Below are 23,683 nucleotides of genomic sequence, written 5' to 3' on the forward strand. Positions count from 1 at the left end.
AATAATTAAAAAGTAATTTTATAATTTTAAAAATATTAAAATTTTTGATTATCATTATAATGATACATTTTTTAATTTTAGATTTTATAAAACTCTAATTTTGTATTTTTTTTTCATGTTTTTGATTAATTAAATTAAAGAAATATTAAAACTGCTCTAAAATTAACCATTTAATGTATATGAATAAAATGTGTGTATACATTAAGACTATTAAGTAAATTGAAATTACACACTTACATAATGTTGGTAGGAAGGGGGGTCGTATTAAAAAATAAATTATTTTGGGGGGTCGTGGATCAAAAAAGGTTGCGCACCGCTGATCTAGACTGCCTGTGTCTCGACCGTAGCGACTCGGTGACAGGGCAGTGTTTTGGAATGCATGTACACGCTGGTACAAGTACCTTTTATTAGGAAAAAGCAGGTAGAATTGAATCCTTGTACAATCCATCATAAAGAAAAACTAGTAACATGTGACGTCCACAATGCGGTATGTATATATAAACCAAGCAGATACATCGGGAGCGCGACGTGCGATAAGACAACTTCCCTTGGTCTCCGTCGATCAAAGACGCACTGCCTGTGAGACCGTCGCACACACGCTCCCCCCCTTGTACCAGTTGTACCCGTGGTAAAGGTAAAGATATTTTCGCACACAGCCACTACACCTTTATATAATGCCTTCATATAATCATATATATGGATCAGTGTGCATTCATTTAATATTTATTATTTAGCTATAGGTCTAGCTAAGCCAGTGGATATGAATCTTATAGTCTAATTAGCATCATCAATCACCATCAATTGTAATAGGTACTAGTTAGTACTACTAACTTAGTTATTACTTATTTGATATTGTTGGGCCAGTAGAAGAAGGCTTTCGATTAAGATAAACATCTATCGATAATGTCATAAAGATGTTCGTAAAATTGTTAACTTATATAATTTTTTTAAGTTAATTAATTTAGAACGTAACCTAACCGGGGGCCAAACGTCCTATGGGTAGGAAAAAATAAATCTTTATAACTCTCGGGGGTCAAATGTCCTATCTTGATAATAGACGGGGACGAAACGACCATATTGCCTATTTACAACATCCTAGACCACACACCCACACATAATATCGTATAGCCGGACGCACCAAAGTATTCTTTCTGGTCACGATTTATTATTATCCGTACATGGCTTACAATAAGTTTTATTGTACTCGCATTTATACCCATACTGATACAGTACCTTTCTATACACAATATAGGAACAAGTGTTATAATAATACAACAATATACTGTAAATAGTTTTTTTTTGTGACCATTTACCAATATAATATGTTATATTGTTGGTTTTCCTCGAAATACTCAAATCCACAGCCTACCGCTTAAAACCGAATAATATAATGTACATACAAATAAAACGAAACATAATACAATATATAATATAATAATACAGCACTCTCTCCTCTATACATTCGATAACATCTTGTAGCCTATAGCTAGATATACATTATACATATACATTTTCTTTTGCAGCTGTGGCCATTAATTTTACAACAGTCTGACAGGTTATTCAAAGGAATTTAAGAAGTGTTCCGAGTAGGGATTAACATTATATGTACAATGTTTAGATATCGTTCGGAGGAACGAAGTTCGAAAATTTTGTCCTCGAAAAAAAGGTCAAATTCATATACGTAGGTACTAATGTTCTGGACTCAGCATAGGACCTATGCCATAGGTATTTTAAATATTTTAAAAAATACCGCAGCAAAGTGATACACATTACATCGGTTTGCTAAGTCAGGTGGGACCTTTCTACAAGGAAGATAGTATTTTATGCCAATTTTATTACTTGTAATTTGCCACCCAAAAATAGATATATTTAAGTGCGTATGTAATTTGCGCCAAAACATTAAAATACAAAATTTGCACCACATCTAAAAATTAATTTTGGTAATTTGTGACACGACAGAAATGAAATGGAATATATAATCTGCGCTACACTTTCAACTTCAGTTGTTGAAAATATTGCACAAATAGTTGACATTTGAAATGAATATAATAACTGATAATAACAGACATAATCAACCAAGTATAGACAGACAAATGTATTCAAAATTCAAATGGATGTAAAAGAAACGATTTTAGTTATTTATTGTTATAATTCATAAATACTGTCCATGAGTACTTGAGAAATTGAGACTTTAGAGTACATTATTTTATTGATTACAATATATACACGCAATAACATTTTTGAAATTTTTTTTTGGCAACAATTATTTTACCTGCTGTAATAGTGGCGTATTACTAATGCCTAATACATAGTAGAATAAATTACTTTAATCACAATCACGTTATATAATTTACTCAGGTAGTATAGGCTGACAAACCATTTTCGCTCAAAATCGTTTTTCGTGTACAATGATTATTGAATTCAAATACAACACATCCATTACAGTGATTCTCTATAGTCTATAGCCTTTATAGACATATAAGCCCACTTTTTTAATAATTCACACCAATAATTTAAGGCGATTTGTGCCTATGATTGTTTGTATGACACGATACGATTCGAGTCGTTGACAATTTTAACAGTGCTGAAAATGAATACAAAAATATAATGCACAACGCATATAGGAGTCAATGAATATAATAATTTGCGGTAAAATTAAAATAATATTCACAAAAAGCGTTTGTGCGTGTATGTGTTGGTTGAACGGTGGTGAACTTAATTAGATTTAGATACCTCCATTAATGTGTCCCAGTGACTCCAAACTGCCAAAATGATTTAAATATACTCAGACATCATTCATCAAGGGCCACCCACCATCCCCCTTTTCTCAATTTAACAATTAGATGAAAATCAAAGCACCAACATGGTAAAAATCGTTTATTTTAACTTTTTACCTAAATATATTTATGATTTATGATTGTAAACGGATCGATGAATGTATTAATTTTACGATGATGTTTGTGTGTGTGTGTGTGTGTGTGTGTGTGTGTGTGTGTGTGTGTGTGTGGTTGTTAGATAGGTACATGGATAGAAAAAAATAATTAGACTTAAATTTGAGGGTGGTTTCTGATAAATAATTTGTTGTAGATATAAAATACGCTTATTAGAAGTCAAATTTGAAAATTCTCAGAATTTTTAAAAAAAAATCTGTTAAAACAAAAAAAAAATAAGGAAATACACGAATAAAGTTTTTTTTTACAGATATTTTAAGTTTAAATTTGGATAAAATTAGATAAGTGCCTATTTAAACGAAGAAATTATTTTATTGTACATTATTTGAAAATACTGTTCATACAGTAAAAAACAATTACAAAAAAAATTAGGCTACCTATATAGTATAATAAGGTATAATATAGTGTAAAATAACAGCTGTTATTATTTTTTCGCATATCGTATTTATTTATCATTATAATTAAAGTTCTGGATCGAAAGCCGGACTTCTAATTACCCTAAGGTAGCCTCCCCCGTACAAAAAATCTACTATATATTCTACGAACCAATACAATTTTATCGACATTTATAGAATAATATTTTAAAAATGAAAATTGAATATGTCCGTCAACAGCTTATAACATGACAAAATATTTTGAAATTTTTAACAAGTATATGAATTGATAAAATAAACATAGGCGTTAATTTTAAGTGTCTAGGGTAATTTGTTTTTGAATTACATCATAATAAGAAAATCGCTACAAGAGAAGTCGACTGAATATCCAATGTCGTAAAAATTTCAACTTCAAACGCTAATAAAAATTTAATTTGACTTTTCGGTAGAAATTTTTTTGTACGATAAAGATAGACAAGCTGATAAAGAATCTTATATTACATTTTTAAATCTTAGATGTAAAAAGAACATTTTTTATGAATTTCTAACTAAATATAATTTTTCTAATTTTCGTGATTTTTACGAATTTTGTCAAAATTCTAAGTTTAAACGCTCATAAAAAATTATTGTGGATTCGTGTTCATTTTTTTTTTTAATTTGCACTAACACCAACTTACGAGGAACCTTGTATTAAATTTACAAGTTTTTTTGACCGAGCGAAAAATTATTTATCGATAGTAGCTTAAAAAAAAACAAATAATAATCGAAAATTGCATATGCCTATAAATAGTTGAACACGAGTCAAAATATTTTGAACATTTTATGGTGTATAGAAAATTCTAAAAAAAATATTCATTGAAAATTTAATTTATCAACGATCAATTTTTTTAGGGTTTCAATAAAAACCAAAATCGGTATTTCGGAAAACTGGTTTTGAGTAAAAATTCCCGTTTTCCCTTAAATTTTGTTTGTTTTTCCTGTCGCTTTGAAAACTATTGGGAATTTTAAATTTTGATCACCCGAATGCACCAACTAGATTCACTTTCCTACCAGAAAAGTTGCTGTTGAAGAAAATCGAAGCACTTTTACTGCAAGAAACCGCGATGATAGACACAAAAAAAAATATAAAAACACAATTAATCATTGTAAAATCATTACATTCATTGCTCCACTCAGAATCTAAAAAAGGTTTTACAATATTTCATATTTTAGTAGACTAGATATTTTTTGTAGAAATTTAACATAGTATATAAGTATATACCTATATTATATTTAATTTCTAAAGATTTGTATTATTTGTATTAGATTTTTGGAATTTGGAAACCGATATAACACATATTGTGATCCAACACCAAGGAACTATCAAGGGAACTATAGTTGTCGTCGAGAAAGGTTTTCTCGAATCTCTCGAATAGATACAGGAAATGTCGTCTCAGATGAGCCAGCAATGTATTACTGTGAATATTTTAAGTCAATATTAAATGTAGTTCAGCAGTTAAGTGCCAAGGACGTAATATCCATCGAAAAAGTAAAAAAATTAAAATCGGAATAAAACATATTGGAAGCCGATTTAGTATTTATTTATTCAAATTATGGAATACTAAAAACAGCTATTACGAGCTTAGAAAAGCAAAGTCTTCCGTTAGCTGATTCTGTTAAAATTGTTGAAAATATTAAAAATAAATTTAAAGTATCTTATATCAAAGGTGTTAAAATAAACAACCAATTTAAAAATGTCATTGAAAAAAAAGACAGATTTCGGCAGTCATAAAAATATATCCAAAATTATAACTGGAGAAAATACTTCAATTGACAATATACCGGAAGATACATGCAGTGACTTGGTATACTTTAAGTATGCCCCTATATCTTTAACGAATGTAGAACGAAGTTTTTCTCGATTTAAGAATATATTTGTTGAAAACTGACGTACATTTTTACTAGAAAATGTATCCAAGTCTTTAGTAAATAGTAATCAACTGTAACTCTTTAGGTAACTCAAAAATGTTATAAAAATACACTAAATTAATTTTAATTAATTTTCTTTCATGACTTTTTATTTATATGAGTGAATGTTCAAAATGCAACATACATTATACAAAATACAGTTAAATAATTTCAATACATTTAATACATTATTTTGTTACACATTAATTATTTAATTAATTATATACGTTTTAAACTAAATAAATTTAATTAACATGCATTTTTTTGCTTACTTTACATATTTGAATGAAAATCATCAGTGCAATATTTCGTATATTTTTAATACATATAATTCCGAGCAATACTCATATTCTAACTACCATTTAACCAAATCACACGAACTCATCTCTATAGGTGTATCTAATTCAGACGAAATATTTTCAGACCTTTTAGTTTGAACACTGTTTTTCCAAAAAAAATGAAGGTACGTATAAGAGGCCCGTAAAATATTGGAAAATATTTTCTTCGAAACCGTTAGTACTTATTTTGTCGGAATTTTTTTTTTCTGAAAAATATTTTATTGGAACAGTTTAATATATAAATATGATAGGAATTTTTTTTATTGGTACCGAATTTTCTTGAAATCGTATTTTGAAGGAGTTTTATTACTTTTGAATATATATTATCGGAAATGTATTTTATTGGAACCGTGTTTAATCGGAAAGTTTTCTATTGAACCAGTATTTTATAGGAAAATATTTTTTTTAATTGAAAATAAATGCCCCCTCCCCTCTCGGTATTTCAGTTAATATCAATGGTTTTCTCAATTGTAAAATTTTTTTAAAAATATGTGCTTTAATAACAAACATTTTTGACTTTCCCCTAACCCACCGATTTATTTTTTATAGGTGCATTGTTCAAGTGTCCTGAAATTAAAATTCAGGAGAGGTATTAATGTACCATAAAAAAAACCCTTTTTAATTCCTAATCTTAAAACAAACAAATGTTTATAAACGTCATTTTTGTTTTTTATTTTGCAACTCATATAAGCAAAATATCATGTATATAAAATGACAATATAATTATCTAGCGTGGGTGTCGAGGTGTAGTAGGCTTCATTTGAATTACAAACAAAAGGGGGTAAGTGGATGTCACGCTGCTGTACAGAAGGTTACAAGTGGGTCAATGTAATGGATGGTGTTAAATATAAATGTTAAAAAGAACAATTCTGTCAGTCTATTAAATTATTTACCTCTTAATTTAGTATATTTGATGATATTGTTATTGTAATTAAGGTAATTTATTTTACTATTAAGCATTAGTACTATTACTACAGTATATAGGTTAAATTCATTTTTGCCGAAAAATTACATTTGAAAAGTGTAAAAAATAAAATGATATACTCTAAAAGTTTCAAGTAAACAAGAATAATATTTTTAATTACAACAAATAACTTAAATCATTATTCTTGGACATTTTATAAATATTTAACTACAAAATAATTTGTACATTTTCAATTTAATACATGTTGTCAACATTTTAACTTCAAATGCTTATAAAATAAAACCGTGACTATTTATTTTTAATATTTTCAACTGATATTGTAACAATGTATCAGATTTGTAACAACTAATTTTTTAAGCTTTTTGACCAAACAAACAAAATTGTATTGTCATTTATAAAAAAAAAACTAAAATTATTTTAAATGCCCTTAAACAGCTCTAAACAAATCAAAATATTTTGAAAATTGTATCAAGTATATGAATTGATAAAATACATATATGGTGTTAATTTAAAGTATTTAATATTTACACTTTACAGTTATTCGTTTTTGAATTACACCAAATTCCGGAAACAGCTACATGAGAAATCGAATGAATATTCAATGTTGTCAAAATTCAAAATCTCATAAAAAATTATTGTGGATTAACGCTCAATTTGTTTTTCAATTTCCACTAACTTACGAAAATTTGGTGGACATCCATTGACATTTTTCCAAAGTATGCTAAATAACTAAAAGCAAAAAAAAAAGTCTAAAAATTAAAATAGATTTAGGTACTATTTTCAATTATATTTTTTAATATTTAGAGTATTTTGGAGTTGGTATCATAACTTGTTTACCTATTGTAGTTATTGTAGAGGTGGCAAGTTGTTAGTGCCGTAAAAAAAATAAATACACTGATCATACTTTATTAACCCGGGTTTTTTTTTATTAACTGTATAAGTACACGCAGCTTACCACAATATCATTATATCAATAATAGTAAATGTATCTTTTTATATTTAATAATCGTCTATCATTGTCACCCACTAAGTAAGAATTTACAATATAAACTTACAAATAATTATTATTTTACAAAATGTCTAGGTAGGCACCTAACATATTATACGTACAACCCAATTCTGCATATCTTACGGCAGAAAAAAATAAAATACAATACTAATAATGCATTCAAATAATAAAATAATTTAACTCTAATGGGAATATAATGATTGTTATTTTTACAAAACTAAATTAAATAAACATTTATTTCATATTTTTCATATTTTTTCATCTATAGATTATATTAATTTTAATTGTCACATATTTACACTTAAAGGGGCCGTGGTTAGTATGCTAACCACTTTTTTTTACCGTTCCAGTGTGGTGGTTACTATTTTAACCACTTTTAAAATTATTTTTAATATTTTTTTTGGCGGTGGTCAGCATACCAACCACCTTATTATCATCTAATACAAATATCAAACAATATTACTGCCGATGGTCTGATTTCATTTCCCGCGTTTTTAATCATTTATTATTATTATCAATATTTTTATATACGTACTAAATGTTTTGGTAAAGAGATATTGAAAAAAAATCAAAATTAAGAAGTCAAATTTTAATTATTTTGTAAAATATTCAATAAATAGTATTAATAAAAACTATTTACACGATAACGGTAAGTAAATAACTTTAATTAGGTTCATTATTGGGTTGTTGTAAATGTGGTTTCTATAGTTACCACCACGGTATATTATATTATAATATACCGTGGTTACCACCGTACAGGCGCGGATCTAGAACGTATTTACGGGGGGGGGGGCCATCTTAAATAAAATTTCAGCCTATAAGTCTGATAAAAATGCAAGTAATGCAAGTCCATTTAAGCGTGAGTCTACGGGGGGGGGGGCATGGCCCCTTGGCCCCCCCTTGGATCCGCGCCTGCCACCGTACAGTTTTGATTGTAATAGTATAAAAGTTTAAATAAACGTATTGTAATTGTAATAGGTAGTATGTGTTACTGTGTTAGTATAAATTTGTCAACATATTTTGTAGATGAATATTATAAATGATGATGACATTGAAGGTTTCCTGCTTGATATTCCTAGTGATGGTGAAAGTTTCTCTAGTGTTTCTGAACTAGATGATAGTGATAATGATAAAACATATACTCCAAGAAACACTATATTACATGTATCAACTAGTTCAAGTGATTCAAATGATGAGGATCATTATCATAATCACTTACCTACACCCCCAGTTAGTATTTTTATTACAAATATTTGCTAAGTATCTACCTATCATGTGTGTAACATAATTAAGAAATTATAAAAAATTAGACAGTGAAAATTACAATATTGATTCGGTAAGAATTGACCTAAACATTGTAATGAATAAAATAGAATGACTTTCTAATAATATTAAATCTATTGAGAAATCCATTGGTTTTTGCTCTGCTTCGATTGATGATTTTAACGTTAAGCTGTAGCTGTTAAAAAGATTTCTGATATGGAAAATACAACACTAAATTACAAACATAAATGTATTAAATTTGAAAAAGAAGTCACTTTTCTCAAGACAGCAATCAACAATAATGAACTAATAATGCTCTCTAATAATATAGAGATTTCTGGTATTCCTAAAACTGCCAATGAAAATATTACTGAGGTTGTTAAAACATTAGCATTTAGCACAGTCATTAAAGTGTGACGTTCAAGATGGTGATATTATTGACGCTTTTAGAGGTAAAGCATACAAGAATATGGAAGGTAAAATTTATGCGCACTTTATTTCGAAAAGTATCAAAGAATTGTTTGTTAAAAACGTAAAATTACGATACAAAAATAATAATCCATGATTAGCTAATGAAATTTATAGGAATTTCCCGGAAAAAAAAATATTTATTAACGATCAATTAACCAGACATAATAAGAAATTACTATGGATTTCTGAAGAAGTCGCTAAAAACTATAATTACAAGTATACTTGGGCAAGTATGAGCGGAATTTTTACGCGAAAAGGAGGAGAGCAAGTCATCAAAATCCATAACCTTGAAACTTTACAAAAAATGGATCAAAACAAAAAGATATCTGAGTTATGGGATTGTGGCAGTGTTGACTTGAAATAATTTTCCATACAACTTTGACTTATCAATTTTTCATTGTAATATTCGTAGTATTAACTTGCACTATAACGAACTCTTGGTTTATCTAAATTAAATTCTACACACTTTTGATTTTATTATTTTAACGGAGACCTGGTTAAGTGTGGATATAAACTTTAATATTAATGGATATAAAACAGACCATTCTTCAGGTTTTTTAAATAAGTCATGGACCTTCGTACTAATATTAAAAAAGATTGCAATTCTATTGAAATTAATTTTAAATACAATTTACATAATTATAAATTAGTAGGAATTTATAGATCACCAAGTTTAGTTATTAATAATTTCTTAATGAGCTTTGATTCTTATCTGTCCAACATTTCTATTAATGATAAAGTAATTATCTGTGGTGATATGGATATTAATATCCTTGAAATGAAGTATCCTATGGTATTAAGAAAAAAGAACCTCCAATAAACTGTCTGAACAGTTTGGTTTCTAATACTACTTTAACTAAAACATCTGAAATATTAAACGAATTAAATAATTATTATATTAATGTTGGAAAAAATATTTCTGATGAGATTAACACTAGTAAATATAATAAATTAAACTGGAATGAACTAAACCAAAACTGCCATATAAATGATTCTATCTATCTTGATCCAATATACCCCTTTTAAATTTTAAATTTTGTTCGCCAAATTCCAGATAATACATCTTATTTTACAAATGACTTGACAAATTTTATTCTTAAAAAAACAGTGGACTCAATATCAATATACCTTTGTCTATTATTTTTAATTTTTCTATGGTCTCTGGTAAATACCCTTCTACATATAAACAGTGTTGGGAAATATCTAGATAAATTTATCTAGATAAGTTATCTAGATAAAAATTATTTATCTTTTATCTTATCTAGATAAGTTTCTACTCAGTTATCTTTATCTTCATCTAGATAAAATTCTAGTTATCTATGAGTACTTATCTAGATAATTTATTTAAATGCACTAAAAAAAAATTTGAAAATTTAAAATATTTTTTATTTTTACATTTTTATATTTTTCATCCATTACATAGAAAACACGTTTAGTAATATGTATTATAATACCATGATTTTAATATTTATTAATATTCATTGTTAGTCTGGAGTTTTACATCGTAAACAATGAGAAAACCCAAAAATAGAAATATGTAATGGGCATGTAGTAGGTAAGATTGTAAGAACGACTAATAATAGCAAAAGCAAAAACATTTATCCCTGCTACCCGCCGGCCACCACCGAATGATGAGGGTCTCATTAGCTGATACCCGTTTCGTTGAATTGTGTACAAAGTATGAAAAATAATTATTGTTTTAAACTGACAAAAATAAACCAACATTCATGGATATTGGACTCACAAGCATAATAATATAATATCATTATATTAAAATAATTGTAATTTATAACAATTTAATATTTATAAAACCCTATTATAATTCCCGGTATTTCAGTTATCGCTTAACCGATCTGTACGACCTCTGTCCTCTGCTGTAGGCGCAATAAAATAAACAGTATACAGTTATAATTGACAATTATATATTTTGTGACTGTTATTGACTATTTTTCTCACTTCTCCGTGTGTATCGTGTGAGTTGTGACCTGTGTGTCGTCGGTGAGATTTATTGTAGAACTGCATACAGTTACGATTTTTATTTTTATTTTGTTCATTTAATTATTTTAATCATGAAACGGTTTGTCCAAGTTTTAAATGCTGGCCCGTCCAAAATCCTAAAAAAAGATGATTCAAGTACTCAAACAACTGAATCAACCAATCACCTGATAAATACTTCTAAACTGAAATATTTATTTGATGGATTTTATAAAATAATTTCCTTAGAAGGATTTAGTTATTTATTTGATTTAAATAGTCCGGAAAGTAAAAGTTTCATTATTTCTTCCATAAGTCATCCTAAATTTAAACTCAGTTGGGTACCAGTTAGGTTTATGAATATTTGTAAAACACTATTTTTAAATGAGTGTAGTGTTGTAGCTGCCACTTCTGAACAATTTATGAAGTCTGTTGTTGTAGAAATAGATTCTGACAGTAGTGACAATGAGTTTTATGGGAATATCTGTACCGAAAAGAAAATTGATGATTATACAACTGCTTCAGAAGCAAAGCGATTGAATTATGCAAATTTACAGGCTATATCTTACCTAAGTTCAAATAAAAAAGATTTAGACGTTTTAAATGAATACCCTATCATTAAAGAGGTATTCCTAAAATACAATACCACGATTCCATCCTCAGCACCAGTCGAGAGATTGTTTAGTAAGGCAATTCAAGTCCTAACACCTAGGCGTAATAGATTAGGTGATAAAGTGTTTGACATGATATTATGTTGTAGATCAAATATGGTTTAAATAATGTATTGTTTATTTTAACATAATTTATTTTATTTATTTCAAATGTCAGTTTTTTTGTTTTATTCAGTAAGAGAATTACTTGTTACTTTTATAAACTTTTTATATTTTATATTTATTTTTAAAATGTTTGAAATTTGTTAAAAAAAAAAAAAAAATAATTTAATAAAGTACATTCATTTAAAATTTTTTTTAACTATGTATTTTTTTTTACCTGTAGACTGTAGTAGATATGCTGAATATTTAAAAAAATTATCTCATATTTATCTAGATAAAAATTTACAAATTTTTATCTTTATCTAGATAAAATTTAGTATAATTATCTTTATCTGTATCTAGATAAAAATTATAACAGTTATCTTTATCTTTATCTAGATAAATTATTAGTTATCTATTCCCAACACTGCATATAAAGACACTATTATTCTGCCTCTTTTTAAATCAGACGACAAAAGTCTATGTAGTAACTACAGACCTATCGCATTAACTTTAACTATTTCTAAAATTTTTGAAAAATGTATTAAAAAAAGACTTATGTATTTTTTGAATAAACACTCATTTTTTTCACCTAATCAATATGGTTTTTGTCCAAATATGTCAAAAGTGGACCCATTAGTTAAAACTTCCCACTTCATTCATAATAATTTGGATAAAAAATTCAAAGTTTTGGGCATTTTTCTTGACTTTAAAAAAGCGTTTGACAGTGTGAATCATGAGTTATTAACAAAAAACTTGATTTCTGTGGCATAAGAAGTAATGCCCTAAATTTAATTAAATCTTTTATTTCAAATAGACCTCAACAAGTTCGAATTGAAGGAATCCTGAGTGGCTGAGTGATATTAATACCAATTGTTTTTCGGTGCCACAGGGTACTGTTCTTGGCCCAATATTATTTATCATTTATATTAATGGACTTTTAAACTTAAATCTTAATGCTGATATTATGTGTTATGCTGATGATACAGTTGTACTTTTAAAAAATAAAGATTATAATAAATTAATACAAGAATCGAATATATGTCTGGATTTGATTAAGAATTGGTGTGATAATAATAATCTTCAATTGAACTTAACTAAAACTAAATATATTATCTTTAATATTTCTAACTATATGTGACTATATGAACTACATATAGTTCTATTTCTGAATTATATATAGTTCTTTTTTTTTTTTTTTTCATTAAACTAAGGCCATTAGCTGTTGTAGGGGTTATGAACTGTGGTAGGGGTAAAAAGTTGGTACGGTTGGTTTGTTTTTACGATTATTACGGTTGTTACGGTAGGTAGAAAACACGTGTATGTGTGGCAAGGTTTTGAACTACTATGAACTCGAGTGGTCACCCATCCGAGAACTAGTAGCTGTGGCCGTTACTTACTCACAGTCGCATTCCGCAACTGGTAGCAGCCAACGCGCCACGCCAAGCCACAATATATAGTTCTATTTCTGAATTATATATACATTCCTTTAATTGTAAATTTTTAAATTTACCTTGTAATTGTGTTCCTTTAGAGAGAGTTTATAATATTAAATACTTAGGTATTAATTTTGATCACAGACTAAAATTTGTTGACCATATTTATTCTGTTAATAATTCAATTAGAAAATTATTTTATGAATTTAAACTACTCCATAATATATTAGATCTTAAAACCTTAAGGTTAGTTTTTTTAGCTTTAGCACAATCAATTTATTTATATGGCTCTTTGGTCTGGGATTGTCAATACTCCAGTCATATTAATGTATAATGTACAAGTATAAAATCTTTAATAAAAGTTATTTTAAATAAACCAAGATTTTTTTCTTCAAATTTATTATATACAATTCTTAATGTTCAACCCTTTAGGATATCATAAGAACGTCAAACTTTATTATATATGTATAAAATTAGAAGCTTAATTAAAGATTATCAACCATCGCATGATTACCATACAAGATTAAAAAATAATAACAACCTAAATATACCTCATAATAAAACTAATTTTGGTAATCAAAGTACTATTATTAGAGGTGTTTTATTATTAAAAGTATATAATATAAATGTTTTTTCTTTTATTAATTATATTCAATATAAAAATCATGTAATTAGTGTTCTATCTTAGTTTTAATGTATTTGTATTTTCGAATAATTATTTGTAACTTTTTATCTTTTCTTTTGTTTATACCTTAATAAAACTCATCCGCATTCAAGCTTATTTGCTTACAGAATGAGTTGCAACTTTTGTTATTTATATTGTATATCTAACTATGTTAATTGATTCTGTTGCAATAAACTTATTAATATTATTATTTATTATTATTTTTTTTTTTTAACTACATAGGTACATAGTAAGTACATATTGTATACTATAAATGTGAATGATTACATATTATATTATGGTAACATAGTATATATACCATTTAAAAATATATTTTATATTGAATTAGGCTAACCCTGGGACCTCTAGAAAATCTAGAACAATTAGTAAGCCGAATCCAGCAGTACCATCATTTGAACCTCCATATACACCTCTTTTATGGGGAAAATCAGAATTAATGCCTTTAGTTGAATTATTTTCTGATGATTTGTCTTGTGGACCAGCTGAAATTTTAGAAGAGCTTGAAGATAAATCACCATATAATATATTTTATCAAATATTTGATAAAAACTTGATTGATCACATAGTTTTCCAAACTAAGCTGTATGCTACACAGATAGGAAATCCATTTACACCTACTTATGATGGCGAATTTAGAGTTTTTATTGGATTAAATATGTTCATGAATGTTAAACGTCTTCCAAGCTATCGGGACTATTGGTCTAGTGCACCAGATTTACACGATGAGTATATATCAAGTATGATGAGTGTAAAAAGATTTAGTTGGCTTCTATCAAACATCCATTTCAATGATAATCAACTTCTACCAAAACGAGGGGAAGCCAACTATGACAATCTATATAAAATTCGGCCATTGTTGGATTATATTGATCAAAACTTGTTTAATGAATATAGGCCTCACAGGGATGTCACTGTTGATGAAGCTATGTTAAAATTTAAGGGTAGAAGCACACTGAAGCAGTATATGAAAGATAAGCCAGTAAAAAGGGGTATAAGATGTGGATGTTATGTGATAGTTCTGGGTACAATTTAAAATTTGAAGTGTATACAGGTAAAAAATAAGGGATAGTTGAAGCTGGTCTTGGAGGTAGGGTAGTACTTGATTTATGTAAGGAATTAAAAATAAAAATCAATCAACTTTTTTTCAAGTAATATACTTTTTGAAAATCTGTTGACTAAAAAAATATATGCAAGTGGAACTGTTAGAGCTAATCGAAAATTTCTTCCAATACTTGCAAGGAACAACCAGTTACCAAGAGGCGAATATGATTGGGCAACAAGCAATAAGGGATTGGCTTTTTATAAATGGAAAGATCGAAAAGCAGTTCACATATTATCTTCTCTTCACTCACCAGATGACAAAGTATTTGTCAACAGGAAAGAAAAAGATGGAAGTACTTCTAAAGTTTCATGTCCTTTAGCATTGAAGGATTATAATTAAAATATCAACTTTATTGACAACTTTGACCGTCCAAAAAAAGATTATCAGTGTGATAGAAAAAGCCAAAAGTGATACATGAGACTGTTTCTTCATTTTATTGATTGCTGTGTTGTAAATTAATTTATTATTTACAAAGAATTGGATACAGACGGTAAAAAATTAACTAATAACAATTTTTGTAGAGAGGTTTATACAGGTTTATTATTTAGAAAATTAGTTGATGTGTAATCCCCATTCATAGTGAAAAAAGAACTAAATCAAATACTGAAATCAGCAACCATAAGCCACATGTCTCAAAACATTTGAGACTTACTCAGTGGTGTATTGGTAAATATATTTATGGGTATACGCACTAATAAAATATGTATAATCTACCAAAAAAAAATTTTCTCGCTTCGCTCGTAGTCAATAATCATTACAATAATTAGGTGACTTAATCTCTTATATTATATTATTTTTATTTTATTTCTTTATTAAATTTTCAGTATTTTTACTATTCATATTTTTGTAAGAAATTAATAAATAAGTAAACCTCAATCAAAAAACACATAATGGATAACGACAATGCAATTCTGTAAAAATTTTGATAGTAAATACTGTTTATTAGGTACTTAACAAAAAAATGTTATTGCTCACTACAATTTTTCTAAATCTAAACCTTGGGCATGCTTTATAATATTTGGCCCACTTAGAATAAATGTAAAAAAAAAAAAAATATAAAATAAAACAATTAAAACAATACATTAAATAATAATATTAATATACAAATATACAATTTATATTAAATGTTAATAAACAACAATAAAACCTATAGAATATTCCACAAAGATTTTTTGTATTCAATATTGGGTTCATCAGTTTTCAATATCTTTGTTCTAGTATCATCAGCATCTCTATGTTGGCTTATTAGCCATGATTTAACATATTCTTCTGGATTCCATTGATTCAGAGGTGGCCCGTTTATATTTAAAAACATTAAGTTTGCGATATTTGATACTGTTAACTTATTTCTGAGATCAGTGCATATTAGATTTAAAAGACTAAAACCTCTTTCACAATCTGCAGTAGAACAGGGAAATGTTTTGATGCAATTTACCAGTTCCACAATAGTATTTTGAAGACCATTACTATCCAAGTATACCCTAAAACCATTAATTGCATTGTCTTTGTTCAACATGAAACGTTGACATAAACGTTTAATTTCTTTTTCGCCGTACCTTATATCTACATTTGAAGGCCAAGTGGTTTTGTCAATTATTGAAATATCTTGAATTAAATAGAAGTCATCTTCGTTTTCTAATAATCGTTCTTTTAAATTATTGCATATACTAGTAATAAATTGATTTTTATTAATTGGTACTATTTTTGAGAAATGAGATAACTTTATATTTTTGAAAGTCATATCCCTTTTTGCAATGTCAGCTGTTCTCATGTGATCACCACTATTATTTTTAAAAGATTCTATAACTCGTATTGTTCTTTTAATACTACTGTCAGCTTCTAAAAGTGTAATTGTTTGTTTTTGAAGATGTAATGATAAGGTAGATAGTTCAGAAAGTACATCACACATTAATGATAAATCTAGTAAAAATTCTGGACTACATAATTTGTTATATAAACCCAAATATTTTGATCTAGATTTTGAGTCTTTTGTTGTATCAGTTGATGAAGATAAAAAATGTTTGCATAAAGCAGGGAATGTTCTCCACACTGCCTGAACAGCTCTCCAGCTACTAGCAACCCATCTTATGTCAAGAACCCTTCCAATTTTTAGAAAAATAATATCCAACTCACTGCAAATTTCTTTAATTTCATTTTTGTTTTTTGGCGAATTGTTGTACAAAACATATAATGAATCAATAAATGATTTAAAATGGTTTATAGCATTCAAGTCCTTCATAGTGTCATTTACTGCTAATTCAAGTCTGTGGTTCAAACAATGCCAGCTGAAAATCAAAGGATATTTTCTCTTCAGTTGTTTGGCCACTCCTTTTTTTTTACCAACAAGAACACTTGCACCATCGCTAACAAAAGAAATCCAATTATTTTTTAAAAAGTTATCATCAAATCCAGATATATGCAGGCAATCAATGAGCTGATTAACAATATTGTCTGCTGTTTGTAGATTAAGCTCAACAAGGTCCAAAAAAATTGAAATTGGGTCTTCCGATGATATTGATGTTTTAATGTATACTACCATTGTAGATAAAGTGCTTAATGTTGTGGATTCATCAATTAAAACAGATATTTTTGAACCAGATTTAACAATATTACTCACAATTTTTTCCTTCATTTTCATGGATATATGAGCTATAATCTGAGTACATGAAAACCGTGATTGGAGAGTTATTCCAGTGTTGATACCATTTAAATTTTGTAATTCAAGAAGCTTTGAATGATCACTAAAAGGCCTATTGTTTTTAGAAATATAATATGCTGTACGGAAAATTGTAACTGTAGATTTATTTATTTTAAGAAAAATGTTCTCAAATTGTTTTGTTAGATTGTCAGAATTCTTTTCGTGCATAATATTAGTGGCGGATTTATGAGCTAATGAAGTTCTGTGTTTTTTTATTTTATTGCGAAAAACAGTAAGCCTTGTTTTTTTATCACAACTGGTTCCTCCACTTACGCTACACTGAGCCCACTCTGGTGATATTTCAACAAAACTATTCTTAAAATTGTAAATATTACCAATTTCTTGACAAACTGAACATCCAATTTTACCATTGGCACAAATCAACCACGGATAAGCATTATTTTTTGCTTGCCATTGTTCAAAAGTCCATTCTGAAGGCCATGCTGTAACCTAAAATCACATTAAACGTCAATAATATAATTTAAATTTACTAATTGTTACATAGTTAACACTAAATATTAAAATATATAGGTACAGTAATAAGTACTGACAACATATAAATAATTACATATTTAAATGTATTACCAAAGGAGAAGTTTCATAAACTGTATCCAAATTTTGAACTCCTACATAATCTTCATCTCCTTTTTTACTTGATGTATCTGTACAGGTCAACTAAAATAAAATATTGATAATATTTTTATTTTTTGATATTAATTTATATGAACTTATTCATTATAAATTGGTTTAAATTTATTTCCAATTTAAAAAATTTTACAGTTGTAGTGAGTAGGGCATAATTCATTATAACATTTTATGAGAATAATATTATGTTTTGAAAAATTACAACTTAGCTACTGAATTATTGAAAAATGTACACTTAATAGATTTTTATCTTACTGATATATTATTGTATTTTACTGGCACCAAATCATCAGTTCCTGGGTTATCTTCTTCATCAGATCTAGTATTATAGTTAAGACGCACCTATTAAAAAGACAATATATAAGATTTATTGGAAATAATTAATTTTAATAAAAGAAAACTTAACTTCAATGTAATATACTAAGATAATATTATTATAATTTAAGTAAATCAATCATTTAATACCAAAGGCCAAATAGAATTAAACAATTAAACAAAATATTATTCATTTTTTATTATCTCACATTTTTATTTCTTGATGTGTTCGTTGCATCATTTTTCTTGGCTTTCTTCGGTAAAGAGCAAAAAAAATTTGTTATTTTCGGGGCGATATTTGATTCCTTTCGTTTATTGGAATTCATCTTAATTTAATTAATAAAAATTAATAAACAATATAAGTATTTAATATTAATACACTATCAAGCTACATGTGTGTAATTATTGCAAGTTATTGCCAAAGATGATATTACAAAATAACGACCACTCCGTTTTCAAAATGTAAGTTAATTATTAGTAGGTAACTAGGTAATAAGTCAAATTTTTAGAATTTAAAACTAAAACGGACACCAGTAAATAAAATACATCGCGATCGTGCGGATTATTAACCTTACACACTTGTAGTTTCTTAAAAGTTTAATACTAAAATTTTAGAAAAAAATAAAAACTTACATTGTTACAATAAAATTGTAATATAATATATTAACAATATATTAATGAAAAATTATAGAATTATTGAATATAATAATATTAAAATTAACACTGATCATCAATGGAACCGACTAGTATTCATCCTTCTTTGTCAAACGATACTACGATAAGTACAATAAGTCGTAAACTCGAATAGCAAGATTCAAGAAGGAAAATACCCATTATTGCAGTAACAATAATTTATAAATAAATCTATAAATAAACACCATAAACCATTTAATTGGCCATAGCCTGATAAACACTTAATAACATCAGTGGTTACAAAAACATAACATCGCAAGAAACACATTTGCCGCGCGTTATAATTTATAAATGACATAATACAGGTTGAGAACCATGGACTGAGCATTCATACTCCATATTGGTAATATTACATAATATTTTAATAACATCTATTTTTCAAAATGTTATTAATAAATTTAATTTAAAATTCATTATTATATTAAAATAACAATTTTTCCTATGAATAATTGGTTTTCGAGTTATTTTAAGAGCGTATACCCGTAAAATGATATTTTACATTGGGTATACGCAGAAAATCGAAAATCTGCTGACGGGTATACGGCGTATACCCGCGTATCCGTACCAATACACCACTGGACTTACTGAATCTAAACATCAACCAACTCAAGGCAGTAATAGGTGTGTGATGTGTTGAACTAAAAAAATACCACAAAGAACAAAGTGGATTTGTTCTACTTGTAAAGTTCCTTTATGTATCAAGAATGAAAAAACATGCTTTCAAGATTATCATACAAAATAATTTGTATTAAATTCAATTTTTTTTATGTTAGTTAGCTATTTAAAAAGGGTATACATTTATTTTATTTTGAGTTATCTATATTGTTTAAATAATTTTATATAGTCTTTTTATTATTATAATTAAAAAAAGGTTTTGTAATTGTTTTTCAGAAATATCTGGAGTTAGTATAATATTATTTTTTTTTTTTTATTATTTATCAATTTTTAAATGGTATATAATATTTTAGTTCTTTGTTAGTTGGAGGATTCAAATATTTTCTTATATCCTTCTTATGGTACTCATATAATTTTTTATTGAAGTTAATAAGTATAAGTTTGGATTTTATAACATTTTATTCAAAAAAGCCTTATATTTTGGTAGTGGTCACTATAAGGACCCCCTTTTCCCAAGTTTTTCTGGAAAAATTGCTAACTCAAAAAAAATGTAGCCAACAATATTTGAGTTAAATACCAGAATAAAAAAAAAATTTAAATTGACACATATTGCCCAAATGGATTTTTTTTCCAAAGAAAATGTGCGCCTCTCAAAGAGTTAGCTCTGACGCACCCCACGCAAAGTAACCTTGGAGTAATAAAATGCCTTAAAATACCGTATAAAAACAATATATTTGAAATCTTTAAGTAAGTATATTATTCCTGAGTATAAAATATATTGTATGAATTCAATTGTCTAGAAAAATTCATTTTATTTCTATCCTTTGTATAATATTTTATGATAATATTTATGATAATATTTACTATTTAGAGTTAGAAATTAGAATAATTTAAAGAAAAAATAGATGTGGTCCAGTTATTAAAAATACTAGTTGGATGTTCGGAGACAAAATTATTTTACTAAGTGACAATAATTGTGTAGTTTAGACGTTTAGTAGGTACCTGTTAAAATAACCACTGACATTGTTCTCACAACAAGATACTATTTAACTTAATATTACTATAACCTATAAGCAGTATAAACAATGACTACAACAAGTTATTAAGACGAAATATTTCTTAGTTTTTATAATCTTACCTGATCGATGGTGTCGTTCTTGACTATTAGATGGAAAATAAACGCCATTGCCTCGTTTTTAATTTTAAACGAAATAACATCTCACATTTGTACAAAAAATATTAATAAACAATGGCTTTGGTTTTGGTTTGTGTTATATTATACCCGTGTTCTTCTCAGTTCATACGCCATTAAAGATTAAGCTAAGTAAGAGTGCGGCGTTATAAATATTATGTGCTCATCAAATTTGATAAAAAGTCGCTTCTTAGTAAGTAATAAGCGTCTACAGCTGTTACAGTACTACAGAGCAGCAACCTTGCCACCACCTTATGGAGCGCTAGTATGACGTGACTTGTTTTGTATGTATAATGTATATTGCATATATTATATTACTTGATAAGAACATAAACTGGCGCCGTTACATTATTGCTCGTTGTGCAACCATAGTATCCATATCCGTATTTCGTGGTACTAAGTAATAAACTAATAACACTAAATACTAAAAAGTCCAGCGGCGGCTCGTGTATATTATGTGCACAAGTGACAAGTGAACGTGCACTACCTAACCAAACACAAAAAAAAAAACTGAAAAATTTAAAACAGAAATCATAATATCACAACGAAGTAACTAAAGTATTATTAGATTATGTTTCAAAATGTGAAAATATAAATATAGAACTTCAGAATATGAAAAAAATATAATATAGGATTGGGTTATTTCGAAGGCCAAACGGCCTGGTGGTTGTCCACGGTATCAGTATGTATTATTGCAAAAAACGCAATTCGCGTTAAAATGAAATTATTGATGAGCCAATCATAACCAATTAAATTGTTTTTAACAAATTATTTTCGAAGTCGTGGGTCGGCCTTAATTTATAAAATAAATAATTTATTTTATTTATCTATAATTTATTTTTACTCTCACTTGTTCACTATGTATTCCGATTATCAGCTGATAATGTTCGTGTTTCGTAGCCATTGTTTAATACAAACTATAATATGGGGGACGAGGTGACCGAGTGGTCTGACTCTTCCGCTGCGACGCAGCCGGTCGCGGTTCGATCCTCGGCCACCGGGCGGCATTTTTCTCCGGACAAGTCGCGGTGCCCGGAGAGCAAGTGCTGCCATCCCCCACCCCCGGGGCATGGCAGAAACCTACGGGTGCCCCATTCGAAATTCTGCCAAAACAAACACACACGTGTTCCCCCTACCGTTCCAAAAACCTACAAACCATCAATACAAAAACCTACAGTACCTACTAATAGCTAATGGCCACAGTTGCCGGGCTCAGGATCAATTAAAAAAAAAAAAAAAACTATAATATACATATTATGCATAGTATATACACGAGTATATAATATTAGTGAAATTTATTTGGCTGTGCACTACTTCACTAAAAACCCACGAGCCGCCACTTCAGTAATAACATTAATGACACTGATCAGACGTTCTGAACGAACGACGCGGCGCACACCAGTTGTAGGAAGACGTATTACTACGGGACGCAGGCAACGCGTCCCCCTCAAAGAAAAACCTTTCCATATACATTCACATGTATCCACGCTCACACAACACAACTGTATAGAGTAAAAATACAAATTTGATCATTGATCGATTATCAATAGCGGTATTGAACAATATACACCAAAAACTATTTTTCGAATACTGGTAAACGCGAAACGCCTATAAAAGACGAAAGAACACGGACAATGTAAAAAAGAAAACGAAAAGAATAGAATAATAATAATAATAATAATAATAATAGTAATCGAATGAATATAATTATAATGTCTAATATCATTGATTACAAAATTATAAATAATATTATATTACATAATATATTTAAGCTCGTAGAACGACATATTACACATTATGCCATACAACGTGTCTCATGCTTATCGCTAATTTTACAGTTCGTTGCACTTGACGTTCGTTCCACGAAAAATGTTATCTGTTATTTATAAATTTGGATTCTGAATTTAAATATGTATATGAGTTGAACTGTTATATATTTTTTTCACAAATATAATATGATCATATGGAAATAACGGGATAAAAAACGACAATTCCGTTTTAAACAGGGCGTCTGGTCACCCTAGACTCAAGTAGTATAATTGTATAAAGTCTGTCTTTACTGCCTACCTCAACCCAAACCTAAATCACGATCAACCAACATCCGATGACGTGCCGAAATAATCATTTAAGTCTATAAAAAATTCAGTTTAGCAAGAAATAATCCATGTCCGTGGACAGCATCGCGGTTTTAATTTCACATTTGTAATATCAAAATTAAAAATAACAATAATAATCAATAGTGCGATTGAAATGAACACTCAAATCTCCGCATTAAAAATAATAAACTAGGGTAGAATA

General features: G+C 28.0%; 1 protein-coding gene across 2 annotated transcripts; it reads right to left on the minus strand.

Moving 5' to 3' along the window:
* Positions 1-16,361: 16,361 nt before the first annotated feature.
* Positions 16,362-19,537, minus strand: LOC111041925 (E3 SUMO-protein ligase KIAA1586-like). 2 transcript variants are annotated; one of them, XM_022326381.1, is made up of 3 exons: positions 19,095-19,537; positions 18,826-18,912; positions 16,362-18,600 (listed from the first exon to the last, which is right to left on the minus strand). In XM_022326381.1, exon 3 carries the CDS (start codon positions 18,091-18,093, stop codon positions 16,375-16,377), a length of 1,719 nt encoding a protein of 572 aa, XP_022182073.1. In that variant the 5' UTR covers positions 18,094-18,600; positions 18,826-18,912; positions 19,095-19,537; the 3' UTR covers positions 16,362-16,374. The 2 variants fall into 2 exon arrangements, with proteins under 2 accessions (XP_022182073.1, XP_022182074.1); XM_022326382.1 differs by lacking the exon at positions 19,095-19,537 and having other exon boundaries at positions 18,826-19,087.
* Between the last annotated feature and the right edge of the window lie 4,146 nt (positions 19,538-23,683).

The sequence above is a fragment of the Myzus persicae genome, unplaced genomic scaffold, assembly GCF_001856785.1.
Source record: "Myzus persicae strain clone G006 unplaced genomic scaffold, MPER_G0061.0, whole genome shotgun sequence".
NCBI lineage: Eukaryota > Metazoa > Arthropoda > Insecta > Hemiptera > Aphididae > Myzus > Myzus persicae.

Bases quoted from the DNA above. Each gene is read 5' to 3' on its own strand.
- LOC111041925 (XM_022326381.1), bottom strand. From the start codon at position 18,093: ATGCACGAAAAGAATTCTGACAATCTAACAAAACAATTTGAGAACATT.